The 18,962-nt window shown below is 42.0% G+C and overlaps 1 protein-coding gene across 2 annotated transcripts in view; it reads right to left on the bottom strand.

Annotated features, from left to right (window-relative positions):
- Nucleotides 1-2,962: 2,962 nt before the first annotated feature.
- LOC147033374 (uncharacterized) overlaps nucleotides 2,963-18,962 on the bottom strand; it is a 108,827-nt gene continuing 92,827 nt past the window's right edge. The window contains exons 5-11 of one of the 2 annotated variants that reach the window (XM_085854103.1): nucleotides 15,229-15,347; nucleotides 8,940-9,035; nucleotides 7,557-7,769; nucleotides 6,708-6,733; nucleotides 6,159-6,286; nucleotides 5,727-5,804; nucleotides 2,963-4,913 (exon numbers count right to left, since the gene is read on the bottom strand). In XM_085854103.1, coding sequence (XP_085710229.1) covers nucleotides 4,384-4,913; nucleotides 5,727-5,804; nucleotides 6,159-6,286; nucleotides 6,708-6,733; nucleotides 7,557-7,769; nucleotides 8,940-9,035; nucleotides 15,229-15,347 — 1,190 coding nt within the window. In that variant the 3' untranslated portion in view covers nucleotides 2,963-4,383. The remainder of the gene's footprint in view (nucleotides 4,914-5,726; nucleotides 5,805-6,158; nucleotides 6,287-6,707; nucleotides 6,734-7,556; nucleotides 7,770-8,939; nucleotides 9,036-15,228; nucleotides 15,348-18,962) is intronic. The other variant, XM_085854111.1, reaches the window with a different exon arrangement.

Genomic DNA, 18,962 nt, shown 5'->3' with positions numbered 1-18,962 from the left:
CAACCAATCTATTGTTTATGCTCAAAGAATGTCAGTTTATTATCCATAATTATTTTTCATATCTCCATTTTGGCTTTATGCTTCATTTTAGTTCAATGGGGAAAGGTCTACGTCATCAGCAGTCTTCCACTCGGCTCACACGTGGTGTTATCGGTACTTCCACATGTCTTGGATAATAACCTGTCGTCGTTTCATGAACTCTTCCGGTTTTTCATTCATTTTTTCCTAAATTAATCTCAGGTGAGCTTATTGCTGTTCTTAAATGGAAAAGTAATTGTTGTACAAGAGCATTATAACCTTTCGTTTTCTCTTACATTTGCTTTTTCCAACCACGTGGATTATTACTTCCGCTTTCCACCATTTTTCTACCGGCAAAACCGTTATCAATCTGCCAACATTCTTGTGGTTAGCATTGTTAAAATTGATGTAATATAATATTTATTCCACAAATTCTTCTGGATTATCATTAAAACCTTTCATAGTTTGTAAATCACTTTAGTTCCATGTGCGATAGACAACTCCGATGCTGATTTGTCACTAACAGCTCAGGCATGCTTTTTCAAGTTCTATATCGGCTGGTTGGTTATTTTCGATAAATTTTTTGCATGTCCGTAATTACTAACTTGTACGGGTTCGCGGCGGTCTTAAAGATCACATTAATTTTCATACTTGCACTCTCCTTCTTGCTCTCACTACTGGCACGGTTACTTGAACAGAGCATCATCTCCCCATGCACCCTGCGCAGGAGGAAAGCTATCTCCAGCCCTGTACCTTGTGCGTTTTTTAAAATTCCTATTAATGCTCACACTTTTCACCTGCTTTTCTCTGGCCCTCCAATCGACCTGGTTTTGGAGTCGTTTATTTTGTTTTCTCTCTCGATCTTTTTCCTTCTTCGATTTTAAATTCTATCCTGATGAAATCATTGCTTTTTCTGTTCTCTGTCCACAACTTCACATCTTTCTCGATCCAAATGTCTCATTCATATACTCAGCATTTGACCCGAAGGCGGACACATCCTCGCCCGCTCCCTTTCGATGTTTCTAACAACTGCTCGTCAGCATTGCCTTCAAAAAGAAATTGCTTTAAAACATTCGTCAGCGTTTTTCTTCTCGAGCTCATTCTTACCACTCGTCAGTGTCCTTCTTACTGCGATTAAACTCTTTGGCCCCTTCAGGTTTCTACCAGCCCTCCACGGCCCCTTCCCTCACCTCTCTGCTCTCTCAAACTCGGTGACTCTTGATCCAATCCCATGCCTCAACCGCCCTGCCAGACAAGGCAAAACCTTCAATACGCAAGGCCTCCGCTGTTTCACCCAACTTGACCACTGTGCAATGTATACCAATGCTTTTATCATCGTTTCAGACGTAATCCTCATCTTAAGGAATAAACTCCTTATTTTCTTTTAAAAAAGAAATAAAGTCTTCTATTCACGCAATAAATACTCTGTATATGAACTCACCTTTCAAATTATGGTTTGAAATCGAGCAACCTGCTGTGGAGAGACCCATGTTCCAGCAGAGATCTCTCTCCTTTAAGCAGCGCTCCCTCAGGCAGAAGCTCCTCTTCCGGTTGGTAGTCGTCGAATCCCATCCTTCGTCGCCAAACTGTGGGGGCCGAGGCCTACTATCTCAAGAAAGAAATCAAGTAAGTTCATATACAAGCCATTTATTCCGAACAATCGAAGACGCTTCCATGCATGGAAGGAAGACCCCAGCCGACGACATGGTTGCAAGCTGAAGACTTAAGGTTACAGAACTTTTCTGAGCATTTATATACAGTTTGTACCAAGATATCAGATGAAACTTTGTTGACTTCAGATAAGCGATATACAATGGTTTTGGTTTATCTGATGCAAGGAGAGGGGTGGGGAGGGGTAAGAGAAAGTGCAATAGTTGGAATTTGGCATAACATGAGATGAGATGAGAGAGAGTCAATCATCATTTCATTTTGCTGATTATCTTGATCACAGGTTGACATTTCATTTAACAGATACATCTGAACAATAGGTTAATTGGACTGAGTGTGTGTGTGTGTGTGTGTGTGTGTGTGTGTGTGTGTGTGTGTCTGTGTGTGTGTGTGTGTGTGTGTGTGTGTGTGTGTGTGTGTGTGTGTGTGTGTGTGTGTGTGTGTGTGTGTGTGTGTGTGTGTGTGTCTTTTTTCTTGTAAGCTCAATCAGCTCTACTAGTAAATAATTTCTAAACCAAGAACAAAGTAAATTTTGCTTTTTACATGATTATTATATTACATTTCATAATCCAGCTCCCACAGAAGGGAAGGCAGATGTGCAGTGGAATGTTAATTACGATTCATACTGTCTCATCAAAATGATTCTGCATAGAACAACAGTTAAGACAGAAACAAAATAATGTCTGAAATCCATTTTTTACTGCTAATATAATAAATACCGCCTGGAGACAAAACCTACCAGACGCATCTGCAGCAAAGCTGTCCAGAGAAACCACCTCGAGATGAATCGCCACACACACACACACACACACACACACACACACACACACACACACACACACACACACACACACACACACACACACACACACACACACACACACACACGGATGTGTGTGCAGGTGCTGCACTGCATTAGGAGCAGGCGGAGCGAGGATGGGACAAACACCACCCAGAGATGAATCGCCATCCACACACACACAGGGAGAGAAAGAAAGAAAGATAGATGTGTGCATGGGTGCTGTACTGTATTAGGAGCAGGTGGAGCGAGGATGGGACAAACAGCACCCAGAGATGAATCGCCATCCACAAACACACACACACACACACACACACGGAGAGAAATAAAGATAGAGGGTGTGCGTGGGTGCTGCACTGTATTAGGTGCAGGCAGAGCGAGTATGGGACAAACACCACCCAGCGATGAATCGCCGTCCGCACGCACGCACGCACGCACGCACGCACACACACACACACACACACACACACACACACACGGAGAGAAAGAAAGACAGATGTGTGCGCGGGTGCTGCACTGTATTCGGAGCGGATGGAGCGAGGATGAGACAGACAGACAGGGAGGGGAGTTAGTCAGAAAGCATAATATTTTCTCCTTGCTAACGCACGCACTTAGCGAGAAATTGGAACTTTTTCAGGAATCGGCAGATTGGAGTCAGTGTGATTACCGACTACAGTACACACTGGATACAACCCCAAAACCTTGAGTAGCTTTCACCGAAAAACGACGTTACATTTATATCGACGTGTTAGGGGAGATGTGCATAAACAGCCGTGTGATGGGTGGAAAAAAAATGGCTCGGTAATTTAGAAAATACGTTAATATGGCAAACGGCTTGGAAATCGGGTGTTTTCAAATATATTTTGCTTTGAAACTCAGAGAGAAACCATATAACCTTTGTAAAGCAAACCCGATAACCAAGTGCTTGAAAAGTCACGCGGCCAAAAGAAAACCTCCATAAGATATGGGATGAAACTTTGCAACCAAGGTGAGTCCCGACAGATCCAAATCTTCCCAGATGTACCATATCTGTGTGTGCTGGAAACTTATTTGGGGACTGTACCACTATCAACTGAAGGACACTCAGCAAGTGGTTTAAGCACTCAAGCAAGCACTTCAATGGAACACATGGCTTGGCGAGCGATTACCAATTGCCGTCGTTAAACCCATGCACCTGGAAGCACCCAAGCAATGTCTGAATTGGGCAAATGAACACTTTTAGAATTTGGAACTGCTGCTAAGTTCGATTCTGGAACTGAAATTTTAAGATGTAGTTAAATTTAACCCTCAAGAGCCCACAAAATGTTCTGGGTGAACAAAAACCGATGACCCTGGGGCTCTAGAGGGTTAAGAATCTCCAGATTATAGCATGTGCAAAAATGAAATAAAGCCACAAATGCTGACCAGTGTCTATAAGCATTGCAATGTACTCAGTGATTCATAGCAATGATGAACAGGTATTCAATAATTTGTGAAGAAAGTGGAAAAAAAAACTTTATCATTAAGAAATCGTTGTGGCCAGTTCCAAGTCAATGCATGGTTGAGCAGGCCAAAGAAACATCATGGCTTCAGACCCCAGCGAGATAACCCAAGATCACCTGATGAAGGATATAATTAAATAAGGCCGTTAATTATCTTCAACAGGGGTGTTTTAATTAACCCAAACACCCAATTTTCACTTTTGCACTTCCTTGGAGTTCCTGGCTGAGAGGTTTCATGGTTTTGGAATTATGGAGGACACACACTTATTAGTACAAATAGACTTTATTAAAATATAAACATTTCTCAGTAATTAATCGCATCGTCATGCACAAGTACATGATGGCGTTGATTTGAACCAAAATAAGATTCACTTTGTACATCTCATGAAACAACATCTCACCACAAAATTCACAAAATCATAACGAGCAAAACCGAACGGAATCACCGACATAGTTATATACCCCAATAGCAGCTTTAATGGGGTCTGTAAAGGTACCTTTGAACACGTGCAGAACACGCGAGTCGCCGAAACACATCAACTCTCCCACCTCGCAATCCAACAAGAACCCAAACCGTTCAAGATCCCCCCACACGGAGAGGGGGGTCTCTTGATCGTTGTGCCATGCTGAGTATTCGTTATGATATTTCTCTATACACCAAGACTCATGATTCTCTCCCAACCCACACCTCTTCCCTGTCCCTTTCCTTCCCAACGAGTGAAAAGCGACTCCGATTCTGCACCAATGACTCAAACTCACATCGACCTCCCAGTAGTGATGGCCAAAGGAAAAACACTCAGAGGAAAGAACTTGTGGATAAACATTAAACCGATCAGGGTGTTCTGAGTGCAAATGTTTGGTCCCTGTTCGAGTCGCTGTTTTAAGGTCTTGGGAGATCACGATTAATGGATGTGCAGAGTTTGGGTCCAGATTCAGGCTCTCTCCATCTGCGGACACAAGACGGGGTCGCGAACTTTGTTGGACAAATCTACAGAAACACAAACATGCTCATCCTATAATAACCTGTGAAACAAATAAAAACCACAAAGGCACTTATCCTATAAATAACCTGTGAAACTGAAATACTAGACAAGAAAAGCAATATATTTTCACCTCAATCTCTCCTCCAATGATACAGAAGAAATATTGAGAGGTAACATCTTATGAAGGGGTTAGCTCCCGATAACAAATTTAATGTCCAGTTCAACATCTTGCTTCTCACCTCCAAGGCTCTAAAATGAACTTGCACCTTCAAACATTCGAGAGATTCTTATATCAAAAGTGTTTACATTTTCCATCAAACTCAGTTCATCATCCAAAGTACACCACAAAATGTCACCTGGACGGAGTGGAACCTGCATTCGCACTCGTTCTATTGATCGAGCTCGATCTGTATCTGCCTCAAAACTGAAACAATCTTTCTCTTCCTGTCCGTGGTGTCCCTTCATTGGACATATTTTAAACTACACTTGAAACATATCTTTTCATTTTGTCTTAAAAACAAAATAACCCCCAGTAAAAATCAGGAAGTCTACCGACTTCCTATCTGGGGATGGCACAGACACTCAATAGGTCTAATCCAAAAGATCCTCAAAAAAAAAGAACAAGATACAAACTTTGTTTAACAGAAAACAAAAATAAAGAATCAAACAGAAAAAGCAAAGAAACAAATGGAAAGCGCAAAGAAACACAGGAAACACAAACAAATTAAAAAACCACAGGCAATTGGGAATTTGTTCAGGATGCTGGCAAAAGCTCACATACTCGTTGTGAAGGATACCATGGGATCTTTAATGGACACCAACTCATGCCAGCAGACGGAACGCCAAGTTTAATGTCCATCCGAGGGACGGAACACACATTTATGAATCACTCTGCCTGTGAAACCCGGAATGACAGTTTATAGCTGGGTCGAGATTCAAACCCAGGCGAGAAGGCTTAGAGGCGAGTGTGCGTATATCAAGGCCATTTTGCTTGCTCCCAATAGTCTTCCTTTATTAAATACTAGCAAGGGTACCCAGCATTGCCTAGTGCAGTTCAATCAAATCCTGTTGACATTCTGAAGAAATCCATTATTTTGGGGGGGGGGATGGGGGCGCTGAAAGTTTGACGAAGATCCGTTCAGCAATGTCTAAGAAAAATGGTGACACACAGCTCTCTTATAATATAGATTTTATGTTTGCATCACTCACTTTGTATTTTTTGCAGAGTGTTGCTGTTGAGTTGGATAAGCAAGTCCAAATTCTTCTCCTCCTGAGAGATGTCCAGCACTGAGAATAGTGAAATCTTCATGGATTGAAATTGTGATGCCGACTCGAGCCTGGGCAAGAAAAGGAAAAACACGACTTAAGGAAGGGCAGGAAATAATTGAAATAGACGTTTGTAAAAGAAAGTTTTATACTTCTCAAATAAAGTTTCACACAAAAATGCAGTGGAAAAAAGGAAGTGAAAGAATTTATTTTTGCATCAATGTTTAATGGAGAAATGTTAATGGTAAATGGACAAAAAGGATGGATGCACTTGATCAACATTTATTTTTTCAAAGCCCAATGATGAGCTCACTGTCAGGTGCTCTCACAACATGCGACATCAAATGGATTCAGTGGGACAGTTTGTGAATTATACTTTTGAGGGAAAGGGGAAAACAATTATAAAATAAGAGAAATCATTCCAATGTCTAATCATTAATTTTAAAAGGAGTAAAAAAATCATTACATGTAAGACAAGTAATGGACGCCTACCCTTTTTTTCCAAGATCCATGTAACCCTGACAAGCAAGAAAACATCGGGTCAATTCAAAATTTCTGGATCATTAAATGTTTAAATTCATAAAAAGAAATGTGCAAACTGTATTTAATTTTCAGAATCAAGTCAGCAAATGAAAGCCGTGTTGTCGTGGTCCTTACAGGTCTCCACTGAGCAATTCATGGGGCAAATTATTTTCTGGAATGTTTGAGAATGACAACCACTTGTGTAAAAGGACTTTATCATTGTGATGCAGCACATGGAATGAGGTAACTGTGATCTCCAAGCAGCAGTTTGATAAAAAAAAACAATCTGGGTCAGACTAAAATCATAAATACACATAAAAGTACATTCATGTACATTCCTGATACTTTTTCATTGACACAGCATTGTAAGGTACACTTTTCCATAAATTCATTGCACAAACAGAAATCTTAAACTTTCACAGAAAAAAGGCCTCCCCCATTACACCCACTGCCCCCCCCCCGCAAATGCACACCTCGCCCCTCAACCGCATCACCCCTCGCTCCCTATCTCCTCACCTCACCTCCCCCCGCGCCCCTCCTCGCGCTCCTCATCCCCCGCATGCCCCTCCTCACGCCTCACCTCCCCCGTGCTCCTCCTCACGCCTCTCCTCCCCCCTGCGCCCCTCCTCACACCTCGCGCCCCGCCTCCCCCCGCGCCCCTCCTCATTCCTCGCCTCCCCCCCCCCGCCTCACGCCTCACCCTCCCCCATGTAAGGTATTTTATTTATTTTTTGTTCAGATTAAATACTGATAGAATTCTCCCAAACGTTAATGATCAAACATCATACCTTTTGTTAACATGTTTACAATAAAACACACCTGAACAAAAGAAATGTCCTCTCGTCCCTGGAGTGCTCTTTGCCGAGTGGACTTTGCTTGTTGAAGACACTCCATCTGCTTGTCAAGCAGATAAAACTTCTCCTTTTGCTTTTTGTTGACACGAATCTTCACCAGATCCACAGCTTCATCCACAAATTGGTACAAATGCCTTCTCTTCCCCTCCAGCCTGTCCACAGTATCTCTGTCTGAATGCTGGGAGGAATTAGTTTAGTCTGAAAATTTATTCTTGACTTTCAACATAATTAGAGAGTTCATAGAACACCTTCCCCCAAGCAGTCTTGAGACAAATGACACGAGAAGGGTCTTTTCAACTTTCGCTTTGCATTTCTGAGCTCAATCTAATTTACTACGAGCCACAATTTTGTCTTAATCTCGATATTCTCCAATGCTGAGAAAGCGAGCGGAAAATTTGATTGGTCAAGATAATGTAAAATGGCGTAATATTTTGTCCAAGTAGTGTACTGCTACACTGGAGGTTTTTGGAAGTGCTAACAAGCCGATTTGTGCTCTACAGTGTTCAAGTACAGTATATACAGTACTTAAATTGAAAAAGTTATAAAGGCTGTAGAAAAAAATGTATATATATTTTTAGGAAGTGTTGTTGTTGCGCCCTCTTTTACACCACCTGAGTTAATACTTTACATTCATTATTCATGCCCGTTTGTGTTCTTCATGACAACCTTAAAAACAGTAGTTTTTTTTTTTTGACTGCCAGACAGACACACGAAGAAAAAAAAATTACATTACTTCTCTGTGCGCACGCACACTCAGTATGAGATTCTGAAACAATTTGCCAAATTCAGAGCCAAAATACTGTGAAACTGCAGGTTAGTATTTTACAGTGTTCAACATATAAACTTCAATTGAAATAAAGTTATTCCTCGATCGTAGACCAATTTCTGCAGACGGTCAGATTGAACAGATTGCTTAACCCGACCTTGCGCATGGGGTAACATGTGAAAAACTTGCATACAGTACAATTGACTTTAGCCATTGAGTCAAAGGACTGATTCCAGGAGTGGGTTTAGAAGGAAACGATGAAGTGAACGTGTGCACTCTGTAAAGCTCATTGGATGGACAAATCATACGAACACGCTTCAACTTTCAAGAACCCAAAATGGACGAATTCAAAACAGCGAAGCAAGAAATAGTTTTTCAACTTTTGCTCTCAGGAAGGATTAATGCCTGAAATGTCAGATTCTCCTTGCTTTCCACAGCAATTATGACACTGAGATCAATATTATGATGATTCCATTCATTGTTCTACCTGGCAGCTGAGGCACAATCACAGTTGTTCATATCCTTTTCCAAATAAAATAATTCCTTTCATTGCAACAAAAGCCATTCCTTGGTGTTGCCTACCTGTGTTTGCTCGAACTCCTGCTGCAGCTCCTGGAGCTCGGATCCAAGGTCCTGCATCGAGTTTAATACTTGAGGACACTGTGCAGCCAACATGCCCTGCACAGAATGAGGAAGCACCAGGAAAGAATCGAGAACACCTTTGGTGAAACAAAAATTGAAAATATAGACAATTACTTCAACTGTATTTGTGAGAAAGAGCAGTGAAGGTCGTGGAACTTTATTGTTTCAAAGTTGAAAGTAATATTTTCTTTATGCTACATCACACTGACAAATTGATGATTCTTGGCAGAACAATACCCCTTGGAGGATTATCATGATAAAAATAATAATAATAATAATAAACGTACGGGCAATACCTTTGGGCACTCACAATGATACTGAGGAGGAAGTGAACGTGGGATGGAATCAACAGAATGTACCAATGAACCAATGTTATAGCAAATACCTATTTTGGGGGGCAACCCCACCCCCCCTCCCCGATATTTTAATGTGAACAAACTTTGGTATATCACGGATGACGAAGGTTGTGGTCAAGACTCATCGAAATTGTGTGTGTGGTTTCGGAAAAGAAAGCAAATACCTCTTTTTTGGGGGGGAACTCGCTCTTACACCCCTTCGGCCCCAATTTTTTTTTTTAATGTCGTTAACGAACTTTGGTACATCACAGGTGATGAAGGTTGTGGTAAAAGTTTCCTCGAAATTGTAGGTGTAGTTTGAGAGAAAAAGTTGCAAGTATTTGTGAATGGATGGCACGCCATCCCATAAGCTTCCCGGAACTACATTCCAGGTGAGCTGATAATAAGAATAATAATAATAATATTAATAACTGGAAGGGCACTCGGTGGAGCACATACCTCCACCACTCAATGCCTGATCTATGAGAACATATTGCGCCCAATACATTTTTGAGATATCGTGCTATATATCATTTTTGGCGCAATCTCTCAATGGTGAAGAATATCTTTTAAAATTCTAGTAGTCGGATCCGGATCCGGATCTTCACCAAAATCTAATCAGTTTGTCCTTGTCACACACCCAACCTGTCCACAAAATTTCATCCGGATCCTGTACACAACTTTATGAAATTTCTGCACACAAACAGACAGAAAAGGGTGAAAACATAACCTCCTTCACCTTCGGTGGAAGAGATAATAACATACTTGAGCCCCACTGGCAAAAATCCAATCACCTGTGCAATGGTGTTTTCATTGAGAGATTGCAGGCTCCCTTTGGCACATGAAATGCCGACGTGATTACATACCCATGAGCTATAACACCCAACCTTAACCAACAAAATGTTCATGTCTATAATGATTAAGAAAAAAAAAATTTTTGTGAGGCTTTCAGTGATTAGGATAGGATGGGTCCAGGAAAATATGAATTTGTGAATTTGGCATATTGCCTGAATGGGGTTTATCTGAAAGTGTGCAAAATCACATACTGTACTGTACTGTACTGTGTGCAGGTTCTTCAATGTGTTCATCAGCATCATATTGGATCGCATGCATTACTCTATGCGATAGCTCAAACACCATCAATCATGGTTTCGGCATGAAAAGCCAAAACTAAAAGATCCAGCTTCACATTTGCAGTGAAATTGCAAATTGTAGTCAAAATTAATGCGAAAAAAGAAAAGCAGAGCAGACGTCACAAGACTTTGGGGACTCTCAAAAATTATGGTGCGAATCGTGTGGGGTAACCGAGCTAAGATGCTGGCAGCAGTCGGAGATGCATGAACGCTCAGGACCTTTTGGGGGTTCGAACCCCCATACACAATGATGTTGATGAAGCGGCAGTGAGGTTACGTGTGTACAGTGTGGTATTACCATGGATGGTTGTACACGGTTCGGGAATCTGTATGGATGGTGTAATAATCAAAAAAAACAAACAAACTTATGTTGAACATTTTTCTCTTATAGTGAAGATGTAAACATTTTCTTTATGAGGAACATAAATTAGCATTGCCTTGCAACCCACAACAATACAAAATAGAAAGCATCTCAAAATGAGTTAATGGGAGGTGGAGTTCCCAGGAGCCAGTGTTGTGGCTTGCCATTCGACGTGCGAAAGCGTGTCCCCCACGAAAACGTGCGCTCAAGAGGCAACACCTCCTTTGATTGCATGTCAATCATCGTCGAGTTGAGGTCCTCCCCTAAGCTAATGCTACCACATCTAATGGGTTTTTTTCCACCAAGTGGTCTTTCCCTCCCAAATGGTTTGAAAGTAGGAACGTTGTTCTCCCCCTGAATTTGAGGTTGTCTGCGGTGTGGTGTCTGCTGCTGCTGCTGCTGCTGCTGCTGCTGCTGCTGCTGCTGCTGCTGCTGCTGCTGCTGCTGCTGCTGTTGTTGTTGTTGTTGTTGTTGGGTGCGAACCAGAGATCCCTCACATCTATTATGATGTGCTCTTGTCTATGTGGAGCCAGGACAGCACAGTCTTCCAAGATGTGTTTTGTTGTGTGTGTGTGTGTGTGTGTGTGTGGGGGCGACCTGGCAGAGGTTGCAGGTGTTGTCAGTGGTGACGTCGAGTCTGTTTGTAGTCTAAGAGCTGTGGGTATTGTCCACGGCAGCGGCGTGCAAAGTGAACAAGATTGAACCTAGAGAGTCGTTGGACTGTGTCATGGATGGGTTGGGGGGGGTTACTGCACAGGATACTGTTTGGGCCTAGTTTGTTGATTGTGTTTATGGTGATATGGGTGTGGATGTGTTTCATAGTTTCCGTTGTTCATTGGGGGGATGTTTTGGAGGATGTCACTGTGGTGTCTTTGGGGTGTTGCTTTAATGTGTCTTGGGGCCTGTGGGTGGTTGTACATGGAAGTGGGTGTTTAGCGTTGGCACCATTGCAAGGAACTGTGTGCACCTCTCATGTCCAAGTGGTCTTTGATTTTTAGCATTTTTAGCTCTGTGTCGGTGCTCGATGAGTGTTGTTAATGTGAACCTGTGATGATGTGAAGGGCTTTGTTTTGTATGGTCTGTGGGGTGTTGAAATGTGTTTGATAAGCTGGAGGTCCAAGATGAGCTGACGTAGTTAATGGCTGATCTCATGTACTGTTTGTATCTTGGTGATGTTGTTTCTTTGTGGTGACCAAGAGTGCCCCAAGTGTGTTCAGGATGGGTGTGCATGTTTTTTTTTATGTTTGTGATGTGATCTGAGAATGACATGGATGTGTTAAAAGTGACGCCGAGTATTTTTCTTTGGTGTGTGTGGGATAGGGATGTTGTTCAGTGTAATGTGTGGTGCAGCACAATGTTCCTTGGTGTGATTTGTTAAAAGAGTGACTGTTGATTTTGAGGGGACTACTTTCAGTCTGTTGATGGTGAGCCAGGTTTGAAGGGTGCTGAAGAAGGGTTGAAGTTTTGGTGATGTTGATGTTGCCATGAGTAGAGGTAATGGTTGTATTGTCCGCATATGGGGCTATATGTATGTTCTTGGGTAGTTGTGGAATGTCATGCATGAACAGATTAACGAGTGTGGGGGAGAGGACTGAGCCTTGAGGAACTCCATTATAAAAGTATCGAGTGCATGATAGCTTGCCGCTAAAAATTACGAATGACTGTCTGAATGCTAGGTAGTTGGCCAGCCAGCATTTGGTGTTGTGCAAGTTTGTATTGATTTTGTTGTTTGTGAGTAAGAGTTTTGGGAGTGTGTCAAATGCTTTGCTGATATCCCTTGTGGTGAGAACACTACGTTTTAGTGGTTTTCTATTGTTGAAGCCATCAGTAATGTTTTATGTGAGGTTTGTGAAGAGATTGGTGATGGAGTGGTTTGGTCTCAATGCGTGGTGTGTGTGTGTGTGTGTGTGTGTGTGTGTGTGTGTGTGTGTGTGTGTGTGTGTGTGTGTGTGTGTGTGTATAAGGTGTTCTGTAACTTTGGAGGTCTTTATAATGTGGTTGTGTGTGGTGCTGTATGAGAGGGCTAATAAAAGAAAATGGTTTATCCCATATCACCAGTTAATTCAAAGGGATAAATCTGCACTTTCACCTCTTGCCAATGTATCTAACAACTCAATTATTTTTGCACAATGTCATAACCTTTCCCTTCCTTTTGGCACAATTAATTTTGTCCATCGTTTTATGTTTGGGCAACATTATTAACTGTTCTGTGGCTCCTAGGTCTTATAGATCCAGTCATACAGGATATCCGTGCGGAATTTCCTGTTCGATGACGATTCATACTTAGCTTCATTCCGTATGCTGGTCTGATTACTACAATCAACGAGATATTAACCCAATATCGAGCATTTAAAAGCCATACCTTTTATTCTTGAGCGTTTTCTGAACTACCAAGACTTAAAAAGATGCCAATTTGTACTTCTGCTTCTTCCCCTCTAAAAACAATGTAAAACTCTTGCCCAACCTACCTTAATAACTGCTGAAGCTATGATGGTGATTCCAATGCGAAGAAGTTACTTTGTCTCTGGGCCCAAAATTTTGTGCAACCCAAAAAACCCAAAATTTTAAAATGTAGAAAACATTAATCGTTTTATTTGGAAAAGAAATTGAACGTAAATGTGGAGTCAACCAAACCAGGACCACGGGAGGGGAGAAGATGGACAGAGCCATTCCAAAAGCAACACATATCCAATCCATCCACCAAATCAACTGAAATGAGTATTAAAACAATACCACAGATAGATTTAATCCAAACCAAAATAACAAACTACATAAAACATTAAGCATTTTATTACTTACGAAATCTAAAGATTTCGTAAGTATATTGATGACTTCCGTCCTCTGTTTGTGTGTTTGTTTGTAGGCACGATAACTTGAGAACGGAAGAAGCTAGCAATGTCAAATTGCACCACGTGATTCAGGAGGGTGATAGCTAGCGCTGATTAGATTTTGGTCAAAATCGGTCAAAGGTCAAGGTCACAGTGAGGTCAAACATTCGATTTTTGATGGTTTGGTACAGAATCATCGTAGAAACTTCTGGTTTGCGTCGCTACCTTCTCGAGAGACAGCTTTTGTTAGACAAGGTCAGAGGTCAAGTTGACGATTTCGTAAGTACCAGTCTATGACTGCTTGTTTTATTGTTTTAAATGATAATCAAATTGTTTTGCAAATGTAGTAATCCACAAAGTGGACTGAAGCAAAAGCCAGGATTGAGGGGAGGGGGAGAGGGGGAGGGGTAGAATGTACCATAAGCCAAATTTAATAACAGATGAATTTAATCCATACCAAAACATATATAATATTAAGCATTTTATCACATTCAAAAAAAATGTAAAAACATAGAGGGATGAAATCTCAAACAAATAACCAAGCAAGGTAGTAATAACACCACATTAAAATGGAACATCAGAAGATATCATGATGCTAAACCAAAAGAGGATTGTGGTGTCGCATTGTGGCATCGAAATGTGGGTGTCATTCCTACCTTGGTTGTTTTTTTTTTTTGAGATTTCATCCCTCCATTTTTCCTTCTTTCTTTCTTCTTTTTTTTTCAAAAAAAAATAAAAATATATATATATATATATATATATATATATATATATATATATATATATATATATATATATATATATATATATATATATATATATATATATATATATATATATATATATATATATATATATACATTTTCAAGTTTTTGAGTGATTGCAAGTTATTCTTTCACGACTGAACCGTAGCACGTCGAGGCCCCGATTTTTGAGTATCTGGGCAAGGTTTTAATCTACCACTCATTAGCCTTGATGTCCGTTTTGAGGCCAACAAAGGTCACTCTAAGGTGTATATTGAGATGTGGGGTAAGGCAGTTCTACTGCCAGCCCACAGGCAAAAGGTAACCACCATGACACCAATAACTCCATCGGTTTTCAATGTTCAACACTTCCCAAAACCAACGCCAGGAAAAGTTCACTCATCCGGGAATCCCCCCTCCCCCTTACAGAATGGAAGCACAATCAATTTCATCAAATATATAAACAAAGCTTGGTGTTGACTTAATGGTAGGTGGCTGGATTAAGATCCTCGGGTCTTGAGTTCAAACACCGTGTCGAGCCACTGAATTAACAGCAGGTGGGGTTGACCGAGGTCATCAAAATGAGTACCAGTGTACTGGTAAAAGGGCCATTGCAACAGCGTCACAGCCACACTCCCAGCCTTGTGCTACACACAGAGGAAATATATAAACCTTATATTTATGTCTGCAAACATGCCCCACGAGAACATCTGTAAAAATGACCTTGGTTCTGGGTGAGAATCTTGATCAAAAGAAATGATCTTGTTTAATTAATAAATTATTTATTGTGAGAAATATTCCGTTTTTTGATTGCGTTTCAATCGCTTACCATCATCTGGGTCTCTTCTCTTCCGACATCTTCAAGACCATCGGACTGCAGGTCCTCCACTTTGATCGGGAAGATTCCAAATTCTTCCATCTCGTCACCACGGTCCTTCACATGATCGGCTGCAACAGGCAGTTCAGAACATTCATGTACACTGCACAGCTACCTGGAAACTCGATAGAAAAAGGATCTGAAAAATTCCAACACAAGAATTCCTCACTTGGATGGTGTGAATGAGAGAAAAGAAATGTACAAATACATAAATTTTGCTTGAAAGATTTACTTCTGACGAAGGGATCATCTATTTATTATGTATGAACAGGGGTGTTGGGGGGGGGGGGTATTGAGAGAATGAAAAAAAAAATTCAGAAGCAGGTGGTGAGGAAATTGAGGAAGGGGGGTCTTCAAATAAAAGGTTGGTGTTGAAAGTTTTCATCTGTCATTCTGACCATCTTTACCAAATAACTCCACTTTCAAAATATCAGGGTTTATAGGTTTTACAGAAGAAAAAAAAAAACTTTCCTGGGAACAACACTCTCACCCAAGAGATTATTATTACGGGAAGCTGCATGATCACGATTGAATAAATGCTGAACTGTAGTATTGTATGGTGTCGATGAAGCCGCTGGACAATCCTACGTGCTCGGTACGATTTCCAATGAACCATGTCAAGTGGTCACAGGGCAGCCGTATGACGTCCCTAGCAGTGTCTCATGTCTATTTTTGCCTCGTTACCTGCTGTGATGGGGTGCCTGAGAGGACAGGGCACGGATGCTATGGCTGTGCCATAGATACATACTCCAATCAGTGGCTTGAGCAGGAGCCACAAGGACATAGGCACATTCCGTGCTGGGCATTAACTCGACTGACCCAATCGTCCCTCAATGGACATCTTATAACGATCAAAGCAACTTGAATCATTGGGAGACCAAGGTCATGTGCAAATGTGTATTGCAAAACAAAATTGGTGGGGAAGGTGAGAAATACAAAGAGAAACAATAATTATTTACAAATATTATATTTTAACTACACACCCTGGGTTTCGTACGATCTGAAAGATCCTCAATTCCCTCCACCACCGAAGTTGGATGGAGGTTAGGTTTTCACCCTGTCTGTTTGGCTGTGAGCACGACGTCCGTTGTAGACGGATTAGGCCAAAATTTGGTAACTGGTTCGGTGTGTTACAAGAACAAATCGATTTTATATTTTAAAAAATCTTTTCAAAGCGATTCTTCACCATTGAGAGGTGGGCCAAAAACTATATATCGCGTGATATTTCAAAAAGTTCTGGACGAGTTCTGACAAAACTAGGTGGATGAGTTGGTTTGTGGACAACAACAAGTTGATTACATTTTGGCTCAGGTCTGGTTCAGCTTATTTCTGGGATACAAAACATAAACTGTTCATCCTGGTGGTGGTATGCGCTCTACCGAGTGCTGTAATCGTTATTCAGGCATTCCACAGGAGGACAAAGCAGAAAATGAGAAGGTTCAGGAATACTTACTGTTCCTGGACTTTGTGTCCTTTTCTCCTGACAAGGTGGAGAGCTTGCTATCAAACCTCGACTCAGATTCTGCAACCGGTCCAGATGGCATCAGTCCTCGTGTTCGAAAAACCTGCGCCCGTCTCTGTCTCTGTCTCTGTCTCTGTCTCTGTCTCTGTCTCTGTCTCTGTCTCTGTCTCTGTCTCTGTCTCTGTCTCTGTCTCTGTCTCTGTCTCTGTCTCTGTCTCTGTCTCTGTCTCTGTCTCTGTCTCTGTCTCTGTCTCTGTCTCTGTCTCTGTCTCTGTCACACATCTGCCACCTCATTGGAAATCAGCAAACATTACCGCCCTGCATAAAAAGGTGCAAAAACTGATCCCTGCAACTACAGACCAATCAGCCTTCTCCCAATCATCAGCAAGGTCAGAGAACCCATCATCGCTTCAGACATTAAATCCTTCCTCTTCTCCAATGGCTTGATTTCCGACCATCAATTTGAATTAAGACCAGGTCATGAAACCCTTGACATGCTACTTCTGCTTTCCAACAATGGATGGAGGTCCTAAATGCCAAACATGAGATCAGAGCCATCTCCAGAGACATATCGCGAGCTTTCGATCCGGACTGGTACCCCGCACTGCTCACCAAACTCTCCTCTAATGGTATCCAAGGCAATTTCCACTCATGGCTCGAAGACTTCCTCTCCTGTCGTAATCAACGCATGACTCCTAATGGAATTCTCTCATCTCTTCCCGTTCAGGCTGGAGTTCTCAAGGCAGTGTTCGTGGCCCTGTGCTTTTTCTGGTTTTCATCAATGATCTCTCAGTTTCTCGAGAAAATCCTCTTTCTCTCTTTACTTTGCTGGTGACTCCACCTCTGCCGTACTGTCTCTCATCCCTCTGATCGGCATGGCAGCAACTTCACATTCTGCAGACCTAGATAAAATCACAAGCTGGTCAAACACTTGGAAGGTGTCCTTCAATCCTGACAAATCTCACACCCTTACCATGTCTCTCCGAAAGGACCATCTGGAACCCCCCCCCCCCATTTACTTTCTCAACAATCCCCTTGAAGAAGTCCTTTCATTCAGCTTTTGAGCCTCACTATCTGCCATGACCTTTCCTGGGAAAGCCACATCTCCAAGCTGACCTCCAAAGCCAGTCGCCGACTGGGAGTCTTACGTTGTGCAAAGTCCTTCCTTGGTACACCTGAGCTTCGAACCACTTCAAAGCTTTCACCTGTAGTCTGATGGAGGACTGCTTCCCCCTCCCCTCTATGGGGGGGTGGGGGGGAGGGGCTCCACTTCACGCTGTGGAAACCAAGGCTCGAGGATCATTGGTATCTGCTGCAATTAAACTGAGTCTTTGCGTCTCTCACTCTCAACAGAGGCATGTCGGTGGTCTGTCTGTTTTCCACTGTCTCCTCTCCGGTGTCGCCCCGCTTGCTCTGTCTGTGATCTGTCCCCCCCCTATATTTCCTCAGGGTTCAAGGTCCGCCAAAAATCCCCTTCTGGTGAAATTGCCAAAATGAAGAATCACTGCTCACCTTCACTCCTTCATTCCTCTTTTTTCCCACCTCTGGAATAAACTCCCACACTCTCTTCAATCCCACTCCCCCTTCCAGGTCTTCAAAACAGCTGTTCACCACCATCTCTTATCTTCACCCATCCAAAATCTTTAGCTTTACTACCCCCATTAATCCACCACAAACCCATCTCCTTCAAATTCTCTGTTCTCCTTCCTGACGGTCCCTGCAGTGTCCATCTTGTTTACCCCATATACCCCGCCCCATCGCTCTCCCTTCCACAGATCTCCTATTGTCTCTGTTCCCCACTATTTTGTGCTTCCATCTCTTGCCTTGTTATAGGTTTCTGTGTCTTAGCTCTTACACGAGCCTCGACATGGTATACAAAAAAATAATGATTATTGAAGCTGCGTCTGACGGAAGACTGGGGCACTTACCTTGTTGAAGCTCTTTGCCTCCTCTATCACACAATTCATACGGTCATCGATATACTTTCTTACCTCCTTCACCACCTCCTCATTATGTTCCCTCCAAGGCCTTAAGCCTCCCATCAAGCCACTCCTGTCATTCTTCACAGCCTCTACGTGCCCTTTAACATTCACTCCTATTTTCCTGATCTCCTATTTTGCTCCCGCTTGCTCTTGTTGTATTTGCTTTTTCATCCAGTTTCTTATTCTGCAGACTCTGTCCCATTTCCTCGATCTTCTTTACATCATCATCATCATCATTCCTC

The sequence above is a fragment of the Eptatretus burgeri genome, chromosome 2 (genome assembly GCF_056783735.1).
Source record: "Eptatretus burgeri isolate ZD-2024b chromosome 2, Ebu_testis_v1, whole genome shotgun sequence".
NCBI classification, from domain to species: Eukaryota; Metazoa; Chordata; class Myxini; order Myxiniformes; family Myxinidae; genus Eptatretus; species Eptatretus burgeri.
Note: the sequence above shows the minus strand (reverse complement) of the source record. Positions and strands in the feature narration are given on the sequence as shown.